This window comes from Seriola dumerili, unplaced genomic scaffold, assembly GCF_002260705.1.
Source record: "Seriola dumerili isolate Sdu_G_001 unplaced genomic scaffold, Sdu_1.0 BDQW01000003.1, whole genome shotgun sequence".
NCBI classification, from domain to species: Eukaryota; Metazoa; Chordata; class Actinopteri; order Carangiformes; family Carangidae; genus Seriola; species Seriola dumerili.
Window position 1 is genome coordinate 3,046,298 of NW_019174258.1, and position 22,845 is coordinate 3,069,142.

At 41.6% G+C, this 22,845-nt stretch overlaps 1 protein-coding gene across 4 annotated transcripts; it reads left to right on the plus strand.

The window, feature by feature from the left end:
• Positions 1–465: 465 nt before the first annotated feature.
• pax6 (paired box 6) lies at positions 466–22,424 on the plus strand. Of its 4 annotated transcripts, none has more exons than XM_022741330.1 (13): positions 466–598; positions 6,940–7,120; positions 10,183–10,236; positions 13,705–13,835; positions 14,167–14,202; positions 14,288–14,503; positions 14,917–15,082; positions 18,528–18,686; positions 19,003–19,085; positions 19,205–19,355; positions 20,043–20,155; positions 20,426–20,567; positions 21,298–22,424. In XM_022741330.1, the coding sequence occupies exons 2-13, from the start codon at positions 7,108–7,110 to the stop codon at positions 21,381–21,383; spliced, it is 1,350 nt and encodes a 449-aa protein (XP_022597051.1). In that variant the 5' UTR covers positions 466–598; positions 6,940–7,107; the 3' UTR covers positions 21,384–22,424. The 4 variants fall into 4 exon arrangements, with proteins under 4 accessions (XP_022597051.1, XP_022597075.1, XP_022597061.1 ...); XM_022741354.1 differs by lacking the exon at positions 466–598 and adding an exon at positions 9,860–9,933 and having other exon boundaries at positions 6,877–7,120; XM_022741340.1 differs by lacking the exons at positions 466–598; positions 14,167–14,202 and having other exon boundaries at positions 6,877–7,120.
• Positions 22,425–22,845: the final 421 nt, after the last annotated feature.

The following is a 22,845-nucleotide window of genomic DNA, read 5'->3' on the forward strand; positions in this document are numbered from 1 at the left end:
ACGATGGAAGCAAATACACAGTAACTCAGTGTAAAGTTTTCAGGAGTGAAGAATTGTTAGCTGTCCGTTCGTGGAAATTTGAGACAGTTTGGAATAACAGGGGACAGCGTGGAGTAAAATAAAACAAAATATAGTAAAATAAAATAAAAGCCTAGAATCAAATCAAATCAAATACGATCAAATAAAAGCAGGACGTGGCCCTTGCAGAGGTGTTAGCTGTCAGTCCCTGAACGCAGCAGACACAGTTTACTGGGACAGTAAACAGGCCGGTGCGCTCCACATGTAGAGCTACCTTGTGCACTTCCCCGTTCTGTGCTCTGTGTCCTGTCCAAGGTATGACGTCGGCCCGTCGCTCCAGCCAATCACTGCCAACTTGAGGCTGATGCCGAAGGGAGAGTTACTGGTAAGAGCCGCAGATTTTTTTCCCCCACTCTCATTGACATTTCAACTCCACGACGGATCCAAAGGTAGATAGATTTTAATCGGGACCTATAAGTTTCTGTCGCTGTGGCGCGCGGAGGAGAGATCCGGGGAAGGGAAGAAGGCGAATTTATGCGCACAGGATACTGGTCAGACACGTCTACTGCCTTTTCATCCGGTGAGTTTGGACGGACTATATTTTAAAACACTCTCTTTTCAATATTTTAAACCCCGATACTCTGCAAATCATCCCTTTGGGATTATTTAAAAACTGAAAAAGTGTGGGCTTCAACACTTTGTCAAATATCCTCACGTGCTAAAAGGTGTAGGAGGAAATTTCAAGCAGAGAGTTGAGTTCGCATGCAGATTGATTGGAAGCCGAATGCACTGGCAAAGTTAGGAAAAATTACTGGTTAAGTATTTGCACAGTTCCCTGCTACAGGAGGTGTAGCCTGCACCCACACAAAGTTGAACACAGCGAGCTGACTTGGTTTCTGCTGTCATCTATCACACACACAAACACACACACACACTCGCACACATACAGCGTGTAATTAGCGATCTTCACTGAGGAATTAAGCGCACGTCACTCCTTTAAAGCGCCCATTATTGCGAGCTTTACGCCGGGGAAATTAAAGGCTTCGACCTGTACAGTAAATTGAATGTGTATGGGATCTATTCAGCTCCACCTCGATCCATCAGCGCGCTGGAAATGACGCTGTCCATCAGCGGGCTGTTTCACTCCTGTTTTGAGAGCAAAAGAGCGCGTCCTCATCACGCTGCAATCCACGTGTGATTTTTGAAGAAAGATCTTAATATTTTTGTTTTAAATGTTCAGTTCAAGAAGTCGTCCCTCGTGTTGTAGCTTAAAATAAAACAATTTTCTAAGTTTTCATAGCGACTTGCAAAAAAATGAGTGTGAACTTTCTTGTAGCTGTAACTAAGCGTGGATGGGAAATGACATGTGTGCCTTGAGGGTTTTCAGATTGATTTTGCTGTGTGAAAGGGCCTGAGCCTAGTAGTTATATTTGGATTTCTATAAGCCTATGCTTTTTTTGTTTTTTGTTTTTTTGTTTTTTTAGTATTTAGTATTTAGTCCCACCTTTACTGAGATGAGCTTCCACGTGTTGGGTTTTTTTTTTTTGTTTGTTTTTTTAATTTTCCCTGTAAATGTAAAGAATAAATCTGGTTTCCAAACAGTAGCTGGGAAACCTTGGGTGCCTCAGGTGTACAGGCTTTTGTATGTTTGGATCCAGTGTTTCTTTCTGTCACGCTTGCCGAGCAGCGCTGTGACACCATTAGCCCCGGTGTTTATCCCAGCCTTCAGCCTTTTGCCAGGAGAGGGCTTCTGTGGACTGCACACCTAACTGTAGGTTCCAAAAGAAATCCTCAACCTCTTCCGTGTTTCCTCACAAATCCCCAACACCGTGCACTATATGAGTGTTGAGCTGGTTAAATAAAAACTACATTTGCACCTATGTATCCCTCAACACATCCTACCTCCATTAGGTGGAGGAGGGTGCACCCTCATTCACTTATGGGCATGTACACTTTTATTTTGGTGAACTTATTTTGTAAAGCAGGTTTGTGCTTGTTAGGCCTTTAGACCACGCAGACTAAGTACCAACTGCAAACATTCCCTTGTTTTCCTCTTGAAGAGGCAACAAGGATTCATCAACATCCTGATGGAGTTCTGTTTCCTTACATTCACTGAATGTGCTGAGAAATGCCTCGACATTAACACAGCCTCTGTTCCGGGTCGCGCTCCACGTGCAGCACGCTCTAAATAAATAGCAGATTAATTAAATGTCTACGCAGAAGTTGAAAACTCATGTGACTGATTAATTACTATTCATGAAATAAAATTTAAAAAAAAATTACACAATTTAAAAGTGCATATAATTAGATAATATATAAATAAACCAGCGATGTCCTCATGAATTTCTTTATAAAGGAGAATAAATGTGACAATCCGAGACTGTTTGATGAATGACGGGTCATCTGGGCAAGAATGCAGCTTACAAATGCAGGTCGACATTTGTGGTGATCATTGTGTTTACAAAGTGAAAATAATAATAATAATAATAATAATAATAATAACAACAACAACTGTAGACATAGCCTATTTTGATTTGATTTTTTGTAAATAAATCAAGACACATTATTTTTTACCTCAAATTGATTTTTTATACTAACCATTGTCGTAGTACTGGCAGCAATATTATCAAAAAAGAAGCCATAAATGTATTATATATTATTATTATAATGATTATTATTATTATTATTATTATTAATAATAATAATAATAATAATAATAATTAACAAACATTATTATTAATAATAATATAGGAGGAATAATTAACCCACGCCTTCACTCCCTTTATTAAGATAGAAAAGAAAAACAACAAAAAATTATATAGCTAGATCAGTTTTAAAGATCAATATGTTCTAATTTTCCTCTTTAAAATCTACATGAATCAGAGGGTTATATGATCTTGTTACAATATTTTAAAATCTTCTAATAGTCCTCCCCAAATGTTCTGATAAATCAAAGGTGAATCAACTATGACCTCCAGTGGGGGATCACCACAACAACTATTAATAAATGAAATAATAATAAAATAAATAAAGAAATAAATATAATAAAGAAATTAAAACAATGTTTTCAGGAAAATCAAAAGTAACTGAAACCGGATCCAGCTTTATGAATTTATCTGATAAAGATTTCTCCCAGCCTGTAAAGGGTAAACTGTAATCCCAAATAAAAGCCATAAATTAGGTGGGTTTACCCTCCACTACAGCCCCTTTCCTTGTCCAAAAACAATGCCACTGTTTTTCACTGCAGCTCCCTCCCCTTATGTTTTTTTTTTCTTTCCTCCTTTCTTTCTTTTTTTGTATTTAAAAGTTTCTACAGGGGGACAAATACCACATTGCCTCAGGCTCAGGGGAAAATAGCGACCAGATTAGGCTTTCTTTTCAAGGCCTATGACATTAGTTGCTGCTAATCCGAATTGGGCTAATTGCTTTCCCAACATGAGCATATCCCGTTTTTTTTTTTTTTTTTACAGACTTCTACGGCAATCCAGACGATCTAACAAAACAAACAACAACAGAAAAATGTATAGGAAATATATTATTCCAGCAGGCTGTTTGACAGTTAGCTGCTGATCAAGCAGTAGGCCTACTTGGCATGCCAGTGAAGGTTGTGAGAAAAAAAAACAAAAAAAAAAAACAGAAATCTCTTGAGAGTGGAGACAACGAATTAGCTCTTGGAGCGGATTTACAGCTTAACCAAAGAAATCAATAACCTACTGGAGGTATTGTTTCCAAAGAAAACTACTTGACACACTCATCGGGGAATCTGTCTTTCAGCGAAAGGCAGGTTAGTGGTGTGAATTTTTGACAGCTGCAGTCTGTGACAAGTGATAACATTTGCACTACAAAGGCAGGTTATAAACACAAGAAATACGGATTTTAAATGTAGGCTGTTGTGGTAGGCTTTCGCAGCAGAGCAGAGATCATATCAAATATTTTTGCAGCGTCTCGTTGCACAAGATTTTGTGTTAAAATCGCGTATTTGAATTATTGAAAAATCTATTACTTACGACTAAAACCCAGTGGCTGTGCCCTGAACTGATGTCACAACATGCAGCTGTCCAAGCTACATGTGCTCACCATGGCTGACCGACATGAGGACGCACAGTTTAGTAAACACAGCAGAAGTTCACACTCCTCTTTTGGTCCACTCAGTCTGTTGTAGATTTAACTTTCCTTGTGTTGCACACTGCCTCTAACTTTAATTCAGTCCAGGCACATTCTCTCAGATTAGCCAGAAAATCATTTTCCTCCATTATAACCTCTTGAAAATTGTGAAATTAGAAGTTCATTTTGTCACAGTAACAACAATAAAGTTTGACTCCACCTTCAGTGAGTCCAGTCACAGTTTTACAGTAAATCATAACCAGGTTCCTTCATCGCGCAAACTCTCCTTCCCGGGCGGTGGTGGCTTTGGTGTTTGGGGTGGGGTGGGGGGTGGGGGGTGGGGGGGATGTTTGTGGTCTAATACATGTCTAATAGGGGGTCCTTGACGTGAAAATGTTTGGGAAAAACCCCCCCCCCCCCCTTTAGCTGATATAAGCTGTGGCCATTCATGGTAGGCGTATAGGCTGAGCCACCAGTCTAAGTGAGTAGAAACAATACAGGAAGGAGAAACAGATGAATGTGCTCGTTTAGTTTACGGGTTGTTTGATGAAGGAGTATTGGCCAAAGTGTTGTTCCTCACCGCGGGACCCTCGGTGACAGTTTGAGCCGGTCCTCTCAGCTCATTATCTCGCCGGCCCACTGAGGGCCCCATTCAAGCCGGGCAGTCCCCCTCTCTCTCTCTCTCTCTCTCTCTCTCTCTCTCTCTCTCTCTCTCTCTCTCTCTCTCTCTCTCCCTCTTCCTCCCCACCTCTCCCTCTCTGCCTCTCTCTGGCAGCGTCGTTTGTCTACTCATTGAACCCATAGTCAGGAATGCGATGGTTGTTAGGGAGCCCTCTTTCACCTCCGAAGTGTTTTATTGATGAGCTCTGACTTCTCCTACTTTTTCACATGTCAAAGAAAGTCAAGTGTAGGCCTCCATGACTTCATTTCATGGCCCCCCATCCACCCCCCCCCACACCAAAAAAAAGAAAAGTAATTTCTCTCCCCTCCCCCTGCTTATGCCTGTCCCTCTCTCTCCTCTCTCTCTCTTTGCCCTTTCATGCACCCCCTTTTCTGCTTTAGTTTGGCTTCCACTTCCATACAACCCTCATTCTCTTCCCCTCGGTTCTCCTCCTTTAGCAGCGAGCGGCGGGGCTCCTCAGTGCTGAGACTGGTGCTGCCCAAAGCTCCGGGTGTATGCTCAAACACGGGCGCAGAGGGGTTGCTTTTGGGTGCGTTGAGGTGTGCGTTAATAGCCAGTCATTCAACCGGCGCAGTTTGGGAGCGTGTGGCCATGGCTACACAGTCATTTGCTTTACTTTATTTACGCGTGCTATTTGCTGTCAGGTCGCAGGAGTGACGTCGCCGTGCCTCGCAAATGTGTCCATAAAAAGCAGCCGAGCTTGCCTAAAGGCTGCGCTCTTTACGCATGGTGTTCTTGTTGACAGGAGGGAGAAAGCTATTCAGGGGAAGGTGATACCCAAAAGAATCAACAAAAGCACGTGGTGGACATTTCTGATTGTTTTTAGTGAGGGAGGGCAGTGTCATTTTAGAATGCAAAAGATTTTCAAAGTTAATACGCTCCCATTTGGAGCTTTTAGCTTAAAAAATAAATAAATAAGAAAAACTTTTCCCAACTCAGCTGTACTTTCCATGCTGCACCAGCATGATATCCTGGGGACTTTTTTGTCAATTATTTTAATGATTATTAATGACTTTGGAGCAATAAGAGTCAATTCATCTGCTAAGCTTGTTGAAGTTATTGTGCTTTAAAGTGGCGCAAGTTATTCGAACATTGTGTGTTTTGCCAACTCTGGCAGTGAGGATCTCCGCCTGCAGGTCTACAGTTGACACGTGGATGCAGAACCAAAAAATAAAAAAAAACCCCAAACAAATAAACAAACAAACAAAAAAACAAACAAACATAAAAAACAAACAGAGGTGACATTGTGCAACATGTCCCCAAAACTTTTTCAACAGCAACAACAACTGTTATGCGTCTCGATAACATTAATGCCATCTGCGGAGCCTCGGCTGTTTCATAAAAGGCTGCAGCTCTTTGTCATTTGAATATGATGTGAGGAGCTCCAGTGTTCACGTGCAGCGCTGCTCCGCTGCTAGTTCCCGTCACCCTCGCAGCTCGAGCTGTTAGCCCTGCAGGTTTGAGCTGAACATGCCCGAGATTCCCTGCGCGGACCCAATTCAGCCTGGAAGAATAGAGCTTTCCGTCCAATGGGCATTTCCGAGGCAGTTGCTCTGCAATAGGGCAATATTCAGCAAGTGAGGGCAGGGTATTTGCATGCGTGGGCTGATTAGTGGGTTGGGAAGACGAAACTCTCTCTCTCTCTCTCTCTCTCTCTCTCTCTCTCTCTCTCTCTCTCTCTCTCTCTCTCTTTCTCTCGCTTGCTCGCTCGCTCGCTGTGACTCGGCCCCGTTTCCCGCTTTGGCTGTGGTGCAGGGGGAAGTGTTTATATGGGGGATGATGACAGAGGTCGGGTCGCGCTAATGGGCCAGTGAAGAGCGGCGGAGGGAGGCGAGGCGAGGCGCACACAGCAGACCAGGAACACATACATTAATACACTTGTTCCATCACCAATCAGCATAGGTGTGCTCATTTCTCTTACCCCCACCTCCTTCTACCACCACCACTCTCCCTCCCTCCCTCCCTCCTTCCCTCCCTCCTCCCTCTCTCTCTCTCTCTCTCTCTCTCTCTCTCTCTTCCCCACTCTCTCTCTTTCCGACTCTCTCATTCGCTCTCTCACACGCCAGCGCACATCCTCGCCGAACTCCGTGCGTCCTGACATCTGAGTTCACTGTCAATCTCTGTCTCCTTCGCAGGGATATCCCCTCCGTCTCCGCCGAAGACCACTGGAAACTAATTTTTCCTCTTCTAAACTTCCCGAGAGAGACTGATCCTGGTCAGCTTTTTTTTTTTTCTCTCTTTCTGTGGTGTGGAGAACTAGGCTGTAGCCTGCAGTTTGCCAAGGACTTTGACAACGACGCAGGATGCCCCAAAAAGGTGAGATCCTGAACTAAAAGTTTGTCTGTTTTGTTAAATTATAGAATTTATGATTATTATTATTGTTGTTATTATTATTAATAATATTATTATTATTATTATTATTATTATTATTACTATTATTATAGGTCATGTATTCTCGGCTGTAGGTTGAGGCTCAGTGGTGAGGTTGTAGGTGTTTTATCGTTTGGACTGTGCAGCCTGTCTCCTGACTGGACTCTCTGAGAAGTGCGAACAGCCTTTAGCGTCTCTGTCTGTTTTATCTGCTCGGTTTTGTTGTTGTGTTTAGGCCTACGGATAGCTTACCGCTTATTTATGACAGCAAAGAGTAAAAAGTCACGTTGGGCCAGGACAGTGATCATCGTGGAGAATGGGGCGCAATGACCCGTTGAGGAAAGGTGTCAGATTGATTCATGCAGGCGAGTCACCCAAGCGCCTTGTACAAAAAAAAAGAAAAAAAGAGAGAGGCTCCATGAAGCGCTTCACTTGAAGAGGCGGCTCGTTTTTTTTTTTAGAGTGTTTGTTTGTGTGTCAGATAAAATACAACTTTCCCCTTCTGTTTTTTTCTAAGATGTTTCAGCGAGTTAATGACAGCGAGTTCAACTACTTTCACATTTTTACCAGTTCAAATATTCCAGTCAGACACTATCTTCACAAGCACGTCCGCCTAAAACAGGAAATAATGTTTCAAATCATTCCAGTGATTGAATAAAACATAGCTAACATATGGATACAAACTGCTGCTGCTTTAAAATTATTTTGTCAAAACAAGCAAGTAAATTAGTAAAAATAAAATAGATGCATTCATTCACTGAAATTATGCATTTTATATTTGTAAATGTTATAATTTTAAATTCATCCTAATTCAGACAAAAATCTAATAAAACTTAAAAAGACTGACAGTCAAAACACATCAGGCCTATTCCTTAATATGTCATAACACACACTCGTTTCAGTTTAGATTAAACCTGTTCATGCTAATAACTAATTCACTGAAACCGTAAAGTGTAACCATTTTTCAAAAGTCACCCTCATCTGTGTATTTCCTGTGTCAGCCTCCAAACTTGCATCGGGGGGCCATTGTAGCCCAGGCCTACATGGGCTCTTTCTGCATATGAATGTTGTGAGCGCAGGATCCAGCGGCCAGAATAAGCATGTTGAATTAAGACATTGTTGTTACGGATTACTAAAGGAAAAGAAATGCAGATTAGATCGTCGTTAACCTCGGTAACAACAACGTTTGAGCTTTCGACCTTAAATAAATGATTAACCACTTGGACCTATAGGGCTAAAAGCTATACTGAATGCGGTCCATTTTCAGGCTGCTCAGATTTAAAAGGTAGAATTTTCTTTTTTTTAAATTTACATTTTTCCATGTTAACTTTAACATCATGACACCAGGCTAAACGTAGGCTCATAGTAATATCTGAATGATTTAGTGCTTGTTTTTGGCCATTTCATGTTATGCTAAACAGGCTAACTCAGGCTATGTGGGCCAGTGTGATGGAATCTGAGTTTGATTAATGACCGAGCAGCCTATTTGTTAAAACATGAAAGAAAGCTACATTCTAGAAATGCAATGGCGGCCCTAGGTGCATCTCACAAACTAGGCTTGGACTAAACACAGCCTGTTAGACGTCGGTATTATGCCATTTTACTCTGCACACAACACAACTTTGCATGGAGGGAGAAAATGAAAACTTCAGACTTCTCCCTCCCTGGCCCCCTTTTTATCTGTTCCCCATTCAATAGCTTCTTTAATGCATTTGTCTTTTCCAATTGAGCGCCCTACTGCGCTGTTGTGTCTTTAAACCCGCTTTACAACCCGCACCAGCAGCACAAAATAACCACCAAATATTTATAACAAGAAATTACTTTTTAAAATTCTTTGTTAAAAAAAAAAAAAAAAAAAAAAAGAAAAAAAAAGAAAAAGAAAAGAAGAAGAAGAAGAAAAAAAAGCAGGCCAAACAAAACCCACATTCACGCACTAGCAGCACCGGGGTCACGGTCGTGTGTGTGTGAGTGAGTGAGTGAGTGAGTGAGTGTGTGTGTGTGTGTGAGTGTGTGTGTGTGTGTATGTGTATGTGTGAGAGTGTGTGTGAATGGTCCCGGAGGGGGTGGATGCATGCCTCCGGCTCTTTGTATTAATCTGAACTTGTTGGTGTGTTTAGTGGGGAAGCTGTGTGTTTCTAGTCGCGGAGGCCGAGTTTTCGCCCCGGGTTTGAGGTATATGGAGGCAGAAAAGGGGGTGCATTGTTAGAGTCCAGCAGGCTTTGTACACCAGCTTTGTACCCCCTCCTGGTCTGGACTTTTGCAGAGCAGTGAGGCGAGGTAGACAACGTGTGTCACTGTACAGTTTCCACGATAGACTCCACAAGAGGAGGGATATCAAGTTTAGAAAAATATAGAAACCTCTTGCTGAGAGGATGAGGGCTGATTTCTTTATATGAACTAAAAAAAAAAAAAAAAAATCCAAAGGACCAAAAGCCTTGAAAGAATCAGTGTTGTTAAAGAGTTATAGGCACAATATCACTCCTAGGCTGTTAGTTAGAATTTATTTTCAGGCCTAACACAGTTAATATGTTAAAATAATGTTGTCCCGTGTCAGTTTGAATTTATTTGCTTGGCAGCAACATTTAGGTTAAATCTAAAGCTAAGTCACAAATGAAGATACAGTAGGTTGAAGTGCATCAGTATAGCTGTGGCTGTGCTAATGTGTTGTTTTGCTTTGTCCTATAGGGAGACATTAAGTAGTGAAAACGGCAGATGATTGACTAAATTGTTATAGAGTGGACAGTCAACTCTGTTTCCAGGCAAGTTTAATTAAAATACATACATACACTCAGGATGTTAAAATTCATGATGCATCTATAATGTTTAAGCACCAGATCCGCAAATGAAATTCAAATCGAACGAGATGAGAACCTTTATTTTTTTCTTAAAAAAAAAAAAAAAAAAGAAATGTTGCAAATAATTTGACAGTAGCCTTAAGGGAAAAAGATCTGTACACCAGGTTTATGATTTGATGCTAACCAGCTTTGTTATTTCCTTGTGATGCTTAGAATACCACAACCAAGCCACGTGGGAGTCTGGCGTAGCCTCAATGATGCAGAACAGTAAGTTGTTTTTATATATTTATATATGTTTTTTTGTTATGAAACTTTTGATTACAGCCGCAAGTTCTAATGTGGTTGCATGGAAGCAACACCCACTGACATTATGCACTAGTTGTTATAGCGCAATAACTTTATAAGAACACTTTAAAGAGGGGGAAAGAAAAAAAAAAGAAAAAATGTATGTGCAGGCATAAATTTGCATGACTTTGAGGTGCAGGGGCGAAATATTCTCAGTTATTTGATGGCCGTTTCATTTCTGTTAATTTATTTATTTATTTTTTTGTTGCAATGATAGGTAGGCAAGTTATTATTGAACAAGTTAATCACACGTCGTCCTGCTCCAGAGAGAGGGAGAGAGAGAACGATAGAGAGAGATAGAGATATAGAGAGAGAAAGAGAGAGAGAGAGCGAGAGAGGGAGGAGAGGGAGAATAAAGGGGGTTGGGTTGAGAGGGAGATTTTTGTTTCTGCTTGAGTTGGTATTAAATAATTGCACAGCCGTCTGCATTAGCGTTAGAGCTGGCTGCCAGGCTGCATACAAGATTAGCTGCGTAGAGAAGAGCCCTGCATGAAACATGAGGAATAGCAATAATGTCTTATGTAGATTAGTCCATATTCTTCACGGACAGACAGCATGAACTAGAAAGAAAATGCTCATATTATAACCGCAGGCCACACTGTTAGGTGCAGGCTGAACTCACAGCGGAAGATAAATATTAACAACCATATTGTCGTGGGTGCCAATCAAAAAAAAAAAGAAAAACAAACAAACAAACAAAAAAAAAACATGGTAGATGAAGTTGCTTTACAGGCCTCTGTGTTTGAAGTGGCCCATGAGTTGAATATCTTGTCTTATTCCTGGTGTGTGTGTTGAAACAAAAAAGGATAAACATGAAACATTCTCTCTCTTGCTGCTGGACAAGAGGTGTATGACATCTGTGATGAAGGTGTGTGGAATAATTTTATTATATTATTCTCCATATACCTTGATGACGTGTCTGTGCTGTAATCTGTGCGCATTAGTCCAAATATGTTTGAGTTCAATGTTGGACCACATGACAGTTGGGTTGTTTGATGTGTAGAGGTGTGATTCATAAGAAAACACGCATAAACAATTTTTTTTTTTTTTCAAACTGGTGGCATTTGAGTCTCATTTTATTAGGCCCCAATGCTGTGATTTTCTTTTTCTTTTTTTTTTTTTTTTGCTTGCCAATTGTCCATTATTGAGATGATGGGGCCTTATCAAAGCTGTGTACAATACCCAGCGCTCCTGCTTTGCTGCGGATTGATGTTAATGGGATGCTCCCCTGGCTTGGCGTGTGATGTCTGGTGCGAATTGCCGAGGAGATATCATTGGGCCCGGCCCTTTGGGTTGTCTAAAGGTCGCGACGGCCTCGCTGGCTTTTGTGCTAATAACTCCTGGGTGTATATGGTGGGGAGCGTCCAAATTGACACCATATGTTTTCCTATTAGTCGACTTGCAATAGAATACAAGGCGCATAATCAGCGCCAGCGGGCGAGATCGACTCTGGGTACTTGAGGGAATTGTGCCATGATTAAGACTTAACCTTAGGAGAGTTTGATTTTTATGTGATGTCCTTATCTGACGGTTTTATCGATCCGGAGGATTTATATGATAGTTATAAATCAGAGATGATGGAGAAGCCCTGGAGAACCCGCAGAGCAGGGCTGCTTAATGCGGGTAGGCCAATTTCAGCATGAGAAGTCTATTAATTCCACTTAATCCTGGAATTACCAAAGAGCAGGAGGGATGATAATGGATTTACTATCAATCAGATCCACACTGGAAGATTATTACACATAGTGGCCAAAAGGGATGTGTTACCCAGTTAAACAGGTTTATTTTCACTCAGGTATGAGCACGGCCTTTTGATCATTTCTATAAAATAAAGTCTCCAGTATAAAGGCAGAGTCCTGTGACATATTTCAGAGTAAAGACGCCTACCGATTGCTCACAACAGGACTGCAGTGGCTGTGAGCATTTGTTGTCAAATACAAACAAGGGGGGAAAAAACTGCATGTCACTTTTAATATGTTAAGAATCCAGGCGCGCCCTCGTTTCTGTGACCGCGCGTAGCCCCTGGCCACCTTAAAACGAAGTCTCCCTCGGAGGGTAAACGAGTAGCGTCCAATTTTGTCTGAGTGATATCCAAATGCAGACAGAAAGGGTCGTTTTATCATGCTACTATTTGTCGTGACGATGCGATTTTCAAAAGCAGAGCGGTGTCATAAAGTGACATGCCTGCCACAAGTGCTCCAACTGATCTTTTCAATTAGCCTCCCATGCATGATCCGAGGCGACTTCCGCCTATTTCCAGAAATTAAGCTCAAACTTGACGTGCAGCTAGCTTTATTTTAAAGACAAATGTCAGGCAGGCTCATCATATTTTCCCCCTCTTCTATATTTGGAGCTTATTTATTGCTAAGGAGCCTCTGCTCCCGGAGTCAATGTACCGGGCGGCAGCGCAGGGGAAGGGAGCGGAGAAACAGAGAGCAGCTCAGGCACTCCGGGGAGTCAGCTCTCCCATTTGGCTTCAGGTTTGCGGGATTATTCTGTGCTTTAGAGAGATGCCATAGAACAATTTAGGGATAATTTCCAAAAATCATTCTTTTTTAGACAATAACCAGTCATGAAAATTGCTATTTTAGAGCTAGTATCTGATGTGGTGCCTGTCTTGTTCATGCGTAATTACTGTGTTTTGAAGGACTGGAGTTGTCGATTTAAAGCTACTTTCCAACAAAAAAAAAAAAAGTAGCGATGCTTTTGAATTTAAGACATTATTACGGTTTTATGTGATTGTCGCTGTTGCGGGTTATTGTTGTTTGATTTGATTTTATGTATTTTGAGGATATAGTTTGTGAGTGAGGTGCTGGTGTTGGTGCTGAGCAGCTGCATAGCTTCATGAGGGCGATGGATATCGATGCGAATGTTTTAATACCGAAGTTTTCCGGTTTGATAAAAGGTTGGTTGAGTTTCATCGGGGCAAGACGACAGATTGAGTTGCTCATTTATTATTAGAGGAAAACATATTGTGATATTTTAGTTCGGTTTGTGTGACGCTGCTGTCGTTTAATCCAGGTTCTGCATGTGTTACTGAGTAACTGCGCAATGTTTGGACTGCAGAGGGGAAATGCACCGAGTTATAACAGTTTCTTTAAAAGATTGTTTCATCAGTGCAACTCCGATTCAAGACACTTTTTTTTTTAAACAACATAAATGACTCTTCATTTTTGATGTAAACTGCAATAACCCTTCTGTAGCTTACCTCTGTATGCTGTCCTCATATCTCATTATCCTGGTTATCCTGAACGCTAAAAAAAAAAAAAAAAAAAAAAAAGTCATTCTCCTCATCACTTAATGAAAATCATTTGCTTTTATTACACAATGTTTGCATTGCTCTTGTTATATGATGTGATGACTATACGATGCTTTTGTCTCCGTGTATAGGTCACAGTGGCGTAAACCAGCTTGGTGGTGTGTTTGTTAATGGTAGACCGCTGCCGGATTCCACCAGGCAGAAAATAGTTGAACTTGCTCACAGTGGTGCTCGACCCTGCGACATCTCCAGGATACTGCAGGTGACAGTCACACTCCTTTTTGAACAGAAAACCGCTTCACCCAGACTTTGTTTTCAGTGGATTCAAAGGTGCTTTTGAAAATATGAAATCAGGAAGCAAAAATATGAAAGGCGTAACGATATGATTTTCTCATGAAATCAATGTTTCCTGTAGCCTAAATTTTTAGCATTTTTAAATCAGTGAAATTATTATTTATTAGTTACATCATTAGGTTCACTGGGGGAAAAAAAAGCCGACAAAAAGGAAAGTAATCTGCCTGCTATTATAAAGAATAAATCTATTGTAAGAAATGCCTAATATACCATTCAAGGCATATTTTTTGTGTTTATAGACCCATGATGAAGTCCAAGTGCTGGACAGTGACAAGGTGATAATTATTTGACGCCATCTTAGAAATTCCGTTAATAGTCGTAAATAATGTATGTGAATTGTGTCTTTTGTTTTCTATCCAGGTATCCAACGGCTGCGTGAGCAAGATCCTGGGCAGATACTATGAAACTGGCTCCATAAGACCGAGGGCAATAGGCGGCAGCAAGCCCAGGGTCGCCACTCCAGAGGTGGTCGCGAAAATCGCGCAGTACAAGCGGGAGTGTCCGTCTATCTTCGCGTGGGAGATCCGTGACAGACTTCTGTCGGAGGGGATCTGCACCAACGACAATATACCCAGTGTAAGTGTATTGACTGTAAGTTATGTGCATGATTTAATTTGCCACATGAAATGACTTTTTTGCAGTGGAGGAAAAGGAGATGGGCATCCAACCATTCAGTCTTATTAAATACACTGCATTTCAGAGTGTGGGGCGCCCATCAGCCTATTGCATATGTGATCACCCAAACATACAGTCAATTAGAAGGAGCTCGTTGTCCATTTGTGAACATCTTCCTGTGCAGATTTATTATGATTATAAGATGTGTGTGTGTGTGTGTTTGTGTGTTTGTGTGGTGCTGTGAGCCCGCTGCACACACACACACACGCGCACACACGCACACACACACACACACACGCGCATCTTTGAGCATTGATACAGTCGCTGCGTCTAATCCTAATCCTCACTCTTATCATATGTAATTTGTCATTCAGGTGTCATCGATAAACAGAGTCCTCCGCAACCTGGCTAGTGAAAAGCAACAGATGGGCGCAGATGGCATGTATGACAAGCTGAGAATGCTCAACGGTCAGACAGGAACTTGGGGGACCCGGCCCGGCTGGTACCCCGGAACATCAGTGCCAGGGCAGCCCAACCAAGGTGAGCCTCATTATCACACCGTGGCAATAAAGACACCTTGACGCACGCACGCTTGTATCAAAGGAGGATACAACCGGGCGGTGCAGGTCGGTTGTTGTAGGTGGGTTCTCAAGATAACTAACATTTATGGTCTGTCACCAAAAAAAAAAATGCCTTGAGTTGTCTGTTTGAAGTCACGTGCGTTTAGAATGAACGTGAACTCCACAGAGGTCACCAGAAATGGTCATGTATGAATATGAATAGTTTTACAGCTCACTATTCCAGTGGTTCCGGTCCTCGTCTCTGTTTGCAGGGAGGGTATTGTATTGGCATGCTTTGATGCCCTGAACAAGACCCCCAATTAAGACTAGTCGATTAGAGGAAACCATAGGCCATGCATGCAGTCTGAATGCCTCCACTGTCCCAGACATGGATGTGCGTGACAGCGGCTTGTCCTTTCAGCAGAGGTGTCCATCCAACAGCCTGCATTTTCCTCCCCTCCTGATGGGGAGGCAGAGCCAGGGAGCTGTGTGCGGGGATATTAGTACAAAGGAATGTTTTCCTTCACACGCAATGATTGGTTATGGGAACGGTCCGCACTACGTGTAATTGCTCATTAGAGAGGGCTTTGTCTCTCATTATGGCAACATGCAGGAGTGTGGAGATGGCAAGGCTGCTGTGGAAATGTTCCACTTGAGAGGGTTTTCCTGTCGGCCTGCTGCAGGCCAAACACTGAGCACATTTTCTTAGAAGAAACGCCACCTTTTCTTTCTAACGTTGACTTGGCTTCTTAAATACTCACCGATTAAACAAGTGTTAAGCACAAGTGCCTGATTTATATATGAATCAGAGAGGGGACGTGCAAGTGGTGGAATTCAGTCTTTGCAAATAATCATTTGCATTTGTTTGATGACCATTTGGACACGTGGGGCTGTTATCAACAAGCAGTAAAGCGGAAAGGATCATATTAACAGCTAAAATGATTCACTTCATTTTGAAATAAATCATAATAACTAATTTATTATTATTATTATAATTATTGTTATTATTATAATAATAATTATTATAATTATTATTATGACAGTATTAGTACTTTATTTAGTTTTACTGCCGCATGTCTAACACGTTAGACTGCTTAGGCTATAATTGGTTTCTTACACAGTTATTATTTTATCATTATTTCATAATAATATAATTGTAAATATATCATCTAGGCCTATTATTATTGCATTAATTATTTGATAATAATAATAATAATAATAATAATAATAATAATAATAATAATAATAATAATAATAATGGCTAATTTGGTTATGTTTTTACTTCAGTAAGTATTTAGGTAAAGCAGTTGTCTCAAGGGGAGGGAAAATATGTTTTCCATCCGACAGCCGAGTAAGCAGATATAATGGCTACATGGAGAGTGACAGGGCCCCAAAAGAAGACAACTCTATCCAAAGAGGAACGAATAAAACTCCTCACCGATTTCGTCTTTTATCTCTTTCTCATTCTCAGTCGCTGGCTATATGGCTCTAAATCCCGTCTATAGGATTTAGTCTCTCACTTTCTCTTTCAGTTCTAAGCGGTTTCTCAAGAGTGTTTTGATCCGGTCTCAGCAGCTGAAAGGTGCCGCAATTGGTTCGGTATCTCTTTTTTTTGCTGCTTTTCCGCCTCACTGGCTGAGACATCGTGATACTAAAGAATGAGTTTATTTCCCAGCGCTTTTATAAAGAAAACAAATCCCATCCTAGCGTCAGTGGGTCTGGCAGACGGATAATAGCTTCACATTCACTCCTTTTTATGGATTAGCCGGAGTGAAGAAACAAATAGCGTGGATACAAACTATTGGCCTATAGAAGAATACTTTTCTCTAGTTTGCAGCAAGGGAAATAGTCAAGAAACATGTCGCATCAGGTTTCCTCCAGTGAGCCAAGACTTTCACATATAGACGCACTAGATGTGTTTCCAGGCCTTTAGCGGGTCTGTCACTTTCCTCAGCTGCAGAATCACGAGAAAATGCGCAACTTGTTTGAGTTCATGTGGTGGAAACGCTTTTTAAAAAAAAAAAATTCTAACTGACAAATCTTTTACACTAAAAGACAACTTTTGCGCAATCTAAGCTCAGTTTTGGGTTGTTCGTGCAGCCCTGCACCTGCTCCACCTTTGGAACAACAACCTCTTGTCCTGGAGCAAGGCGCCAGCCATGCCAATCAAAACATAAACAAAAAAAAAACTGCACAAACAAAAAGCTGAGACGAGTCCGACCCATGGCGCCAGACAGACATGAGTGAGATATTACATATTACATAAACCACCCTCTATCTCCACGCACCCCCTGCTTAATTTCGCATTAACTTCTCGGTGTGATAATGATGTCCAACAACAAGACAGACATTAGTCGATAAGCCTCGCCCTGCAACTGAAGGGGCCTTTGGGCCCACCGCGGACAAGCAGGAGCAGTGAATAGATTGGCCTTATTTTGGTTGTTCAGGGGGTTACATGCTCTCTCCTCACTCATTTGTTTCCAATTGAAGACAGAAATCCTGACTGGCGTGTAGCTGGCCGGGGGACGTGATTAATGATGGTAGTGGATAAGGGTTAACACACTGGACTCAAAGCTCTGTTGACTGGGATCCTCGTGCGCACAATACCAAAGTACTACAGCCTGTGCGCCTCCAGAGAGAGGGAATCCTTTTGTCATCTCCTCCAATAGCCCCCCCCCCCGCCGCCCCCCACCGTCCTCCACCACCACCACTACTCACACAGACCACCACCCCTCGTACCGACCTGCCTAACCCTCCCATATATTACACCCACCGAGGGCTCACTGCTCGTCCCTGGCTGTGTCCATAGTTTAATGGTTTCCCTTACTCCTGAAGGCATTGTATCATTCTGAAAAGCGTCTTCTCCTATTCAAAAGTTGGTGGTCACCTCAATGGCTATACCAACGCCCATATGGGAACGACCATTGAGGCATTGCTCTGCCCTAAAAAAAAGAGGAGGGGGGGGAGGGGTAGTGAGTTTGGGGTTTTAATACATTTCATAGGCTCTGAAAAGAGGTTCACCACATCTTGTCACATTTCTCTTAACCTTTTGAGAACACACGCCATTGTTGGGACGCGATAAGTACGCAGAGCCTTTTCCCTCGCCAGTCTGTTTTTCTCACAATATTTTATAAACACTTTTCACTGCGAGGCCTTTTTTTTTTTATTGAATATATTGTTCCACTTTTCACAAGGGCAGTCGTCTGGAATCAGGCAACATTAAGAAGAAGTTTCAATAATTCATCTGATTTTGAATGAAATCAACCATGATAGTGGCTTTAATTAATGATGTTGTACCGCGGTCTGTACAATTAGCTGTAGGCTGATACAACACCAGACCCGAGAATTAATTATTCAATTAACTTAATTGAATGCTTATTTCCATTAAATGACTTTTTTTTCTTTTTTCTTTTTTTTTTTTGCAGATGGCTGCCAACAACAGGACGGTGCAGGAGAAAACACAAATTCCATCAGCTCGAACGGCGAGGATTCAGAGGAGACACAGATGCGACTGCAACTCAAGAGGAAACTACAGAGAAACCGCACGTCCTTCACACAGGAGCAAATCGAAGCTCTGGAAAAAGGTGCAACATGCTGTGAATAATTTACACGTGTATTATAGGCCTTCTTCCTCTCAATAAAAATAAACACGTTCCTGACAGTCTTAGGTGAATTGAAACTTAAGAAAAATTCCTTAATGTGTGAGTTGCTACATTTCTAATGGTTTATTTCACGGAACAAATAATAGGTATAATTATTAGGTTGTAAATAAGTAAATAAGTTTTGAATTCTGGGCTTTAGAGATACATTTATGAGCACTGCATGAATTCAGTCAAGCTCCACCTCATTTGTTGCTTATTTACCAACACTTTTGCTGTGCTGCATTTTCTTGCGTTACAGAATTTGAAAGAACTCATTATCCCGATGTTTTCGCGCGAGAGAGACTAGCAGCGAAAATCGACCTGCCCGAAGCAAGAATACAAGTGAGTGAACAACAACTTTTTTTTTTATACCAAATTTATTAATTTTTTTCTGATGGCCGGGGGAGGGGGGGGGGCGCTGGATGCCCGTAAGAGATCTAACAAGAAGACTTTCGTCGCAGGTATGGTTTTCAAATAGGAGAGCAAAGTGGAGGCGAGAGGAGAAGCTGCGGAACCAGCGCCGGCAGGCCAACAACTCCTCCAGTCACATTCCCATCAGCAGCAGCTTCAGCACCAGCGTCTACCAGGCCATCCCGCAGCCCACTACACCGGGTAGGTCCACCACAGCTTACAGGACATCCACACCCATTAAAAACAAAAAAAAAACAAAAAAACATTAGAATCTTAAATAAAATTAAAATAGAATTTGTCGATTGTTGTATTGCACAACCATGCACTTGTTTGTTACACGAGCCTTACACGTTGCAATGTCGCTTTAATAGGCGAAATAACAACACATTTAACCGTTCATGAGTTTCAAGTCGGACGGGATCCATGTGAAATAAAAGTAAATATTATTATACAGCAACCTGCGGAGTCAGAGAAAAGGAGAGAGGAGGCCTCGGTGGCTGTGCGCTCTAGTTCACATGAAGTAACACCGGTGGTTTCCCTTTGATGGATGATTGAGCAAAACTTCTCAGCTGACTATCTGCGTAATTACCAAATCAGGCACGAGGGCACACCGGCAGAAGTGAAGCTCACGCTCACAAGTCAATCACCTGAGAGACACACACACACACAGACACACACACAGACACACACACAGACACACACACACACACACACACACACACACACACGCACACGCACACGCACACAGCTCAGTGTCTGTCCGGGCTTATCTGCCTGTCAAACAAGGCGTCACCTCACGCTCACGCACTACTTAACGCTAATGAGACGGTCTCTCACACACGGAGGACTGTGTGTTTTAACCACATTTTTTTCCATTTTCATTCACAGTGTCTTTCACCTCGGGGTCAATGCTGGGTAGACCTGACTCTGCACTCACAAACACCTACAGTGCGCTGCCCCCCATGCCCAGCTTCACCATGGCAAACAATCTACCTATGCAAGTAAGTAAAAAAAAAAAACCCAACTCATTAGTCAACACATGTTTACAGATGTGTATTTTATGTATTAAGTGATTTAAATTATGTTTCCTGGCCAAACACTTTCCTTAAAATCTTATATTTAAATAAAGAATAGGTTTCTATCAAGAACTAAAATTATGAATAAAATTTAATCTAGACAGATCTGCCTATGAAAAGCTTACAGTGTCACAGACTACTGAGCTGAACTTTATGGTTGGCTAAGCTAATGTAACATTCTCTCCCCATCTATAGCCCAGCCAGACCTCCTCTTATTCCTGCATGCTGCCTACCAGTCCGCCTGTGAACGGGCGGAGCTACGAAACATACACGCCCCCTCATATGCAGGCACATATGAACAGCCAATCAATGACCACTTCTGGTACCACCTCAACAGGTAGGCAGACAATTCATTGTTTACCAACATGCTTGGGAATTAATAAAAAATCAAACAGTGTCACTCTGTGAAATATCTGCCACCTTTCCTGTAATAAGGGGGTACTACATAGCCATCTTTGATTCATGATCCGTCGCGCCAGCTCTCCTCTTCCCTTCTGTCTATTTGAGAAACTTCATGGTTTAAACATCTGCGGGTCAATATCTCTACATTTCATATCATTTTCCCTCCGCAAGCTGCATGAAAGGAGCTCATTTCATCTCCGCTCTATGCCATCATGTCAATCCCACTACTCCAGCCCATAGTTTAGTTCCACCCCATTAGGATGCTGTTACTGAGAGCCATATATACTGGTTATAGTCATGAAGAGTTAATCATGCATAACCACATTTCCTCTGTGCTAAATTGCTAATTAATTTGATTCATTTGCTGTTGTACTCTCTCTGTTTAAATGCCATTGCCAAAGCCTCAATTTATTGAGCTTGCAAGCATTTTACTGAGCAACCGAGTGCAGAGCTTTGTGACTCATTGCTCGTCCACCTATTTGCAAGCTTTTAAACCACACTGCTTTGTGCTATAAGGCTAACTAGCGCTAGCTCTCACACTAACTGTGCATGGTGCATCCACTCATCTAATATAGCATGCTGACCTCTGGGGCTTCATTTATTTTTATTTTTTTTCGAATTCATTTATTCTTTATACTGACGTCTTTCTCTCTCTGTCTCTGCAGGACTCATCTCTCCTGGAGTGTCTGTCCCTGTCCAAGTCCCAGGGAGCGAGCCTGACATGTCTCAGTACTGGTCAAGACTACAGTAGAGAGAAGAGCTACTTCACCCTGTAACCACCCACTCCACCATCGCCCTCCGGCAGTGCTCCTCACACTTACACGGCACAGGAGAGTAGAGAAGGCGAGAGCGGGTTGAGAAGAAGCAAAGGACAAGAGGAGGAGAAGAGAGGAGGAACGAACGAACGAAAGAAAGAAAGAGAGAGACTCTGGGAGAGCCTTGGGACGTCTGGGCTTTGTTTTTCCAGTGGGACTGTGTGCTGTTCTGTAGCTCTAGGCACATTCAAATGAGGACTTGGAAGAGAGAACAACAATGGAAAGACAGAAAAAAATGGACCTCTGTAAAGTGCCCGGTGTTAAATTTTTATGGAACAAAAACTTATCTGTTTTTTTTTTTCTATTTCCAACTTCAGTCATTGTTTCCTTTTTTCTCTGGTGTGTTAGTAAATGGCCATTTGTATGTTAATATGAAAAACCAAGATCAAGTACTGATAGATGGACTGCTAGAAAACCATGTTGGTCTTGCGTTTGTTTGCGAGGAGAACCTGAGAGATTCTGCCATGACTATCTTTTAATCTGCTTATATCGAGACTTTCTACCAGCCTTTGCATGGTCTCTGGACGCTGTTGCATATCATTAAAGACGAAAAGCTGGAGGGAAGACTCTTACTGTGTCAAAAAAAAAAAGAAAAAAAATATTTATTGGTCTTATTTCTTACGAATGGATATTTAGCAGAGGAAACTCAAACTTGATCCATCCACTGAGGCTGTGGTCTTGACTCCTCTGACATGACGTTTGCTGGCTTATTAGGCACGGATCACTATCAACAGCTCAAAGTGCGCAAAGACGGTGCGGCATGCAACACAACTTGGACCTCTTGCTTCGGTGGTTGGATTGACTCTAGATTACCACGAAGAACATTAAATGTGGAAAACAGGTGTAAAAGAAAACCTGTAGTCTGTAAATGGTAGACTGCGTCTTCGATATAATCCAGTTTGTTTATGTCAAAATGTAAAGTACTTGTCTTCCCTAGAAATCTTCCAGAAAGATTTCTCCAATAAAAGTTGATTTCATTTATATCCCCGAGAATATTCTATAAATGTTCCATGCATCATAAAATACATTACTTTAGGGTCAGGTACAATTTGTCTCTTAGGTATAGTTGTATTATAGTGTCCTATGGTCAAAAAAAAAATTGTGCAACTAGAAATATTTAATTCCTATAATTATGATTAAACATTGCTTGACAGAGTTTTAAACTTAAGTGTTTGGCAGTTGTTTACAAGTACATATCAGATTTAATCATTGTTGATTGTAAAACAGACCAAAGCCTTTGTATCTCATCTAGTACACAATGTTTTTTTTAAAGATATTAGTCTTGTGTTGCAAAATTTTGTAAACACGTTCTGTTCGATTACATTGGCTTCGAGTTCGTAAGACTGCAGTCGAACCCCGCAGTCCTTATTTATAATTGAAGACCATGGGAGGGTTTTT

Excerpts from the sequence above, each read along its gene's own strand:
- pax6 (XM_022741330.1), top strand. Across the intron at positions 10,237-13,704 it reads AGCCTCAATGATGCAGAACA|GTCACAGTGGCGTAAACCAG; the intron begins GTAAGTTGTTTT and ends CTCCGTGTATAG. Across the intron at positions 19,356-20,042 it reads CCCGCAGCCCACTACACCGG|TGTCTTTCACCTCGGGGTCA; the intron begins GTAGGTCCACCA and ends TTTCATTCACAG.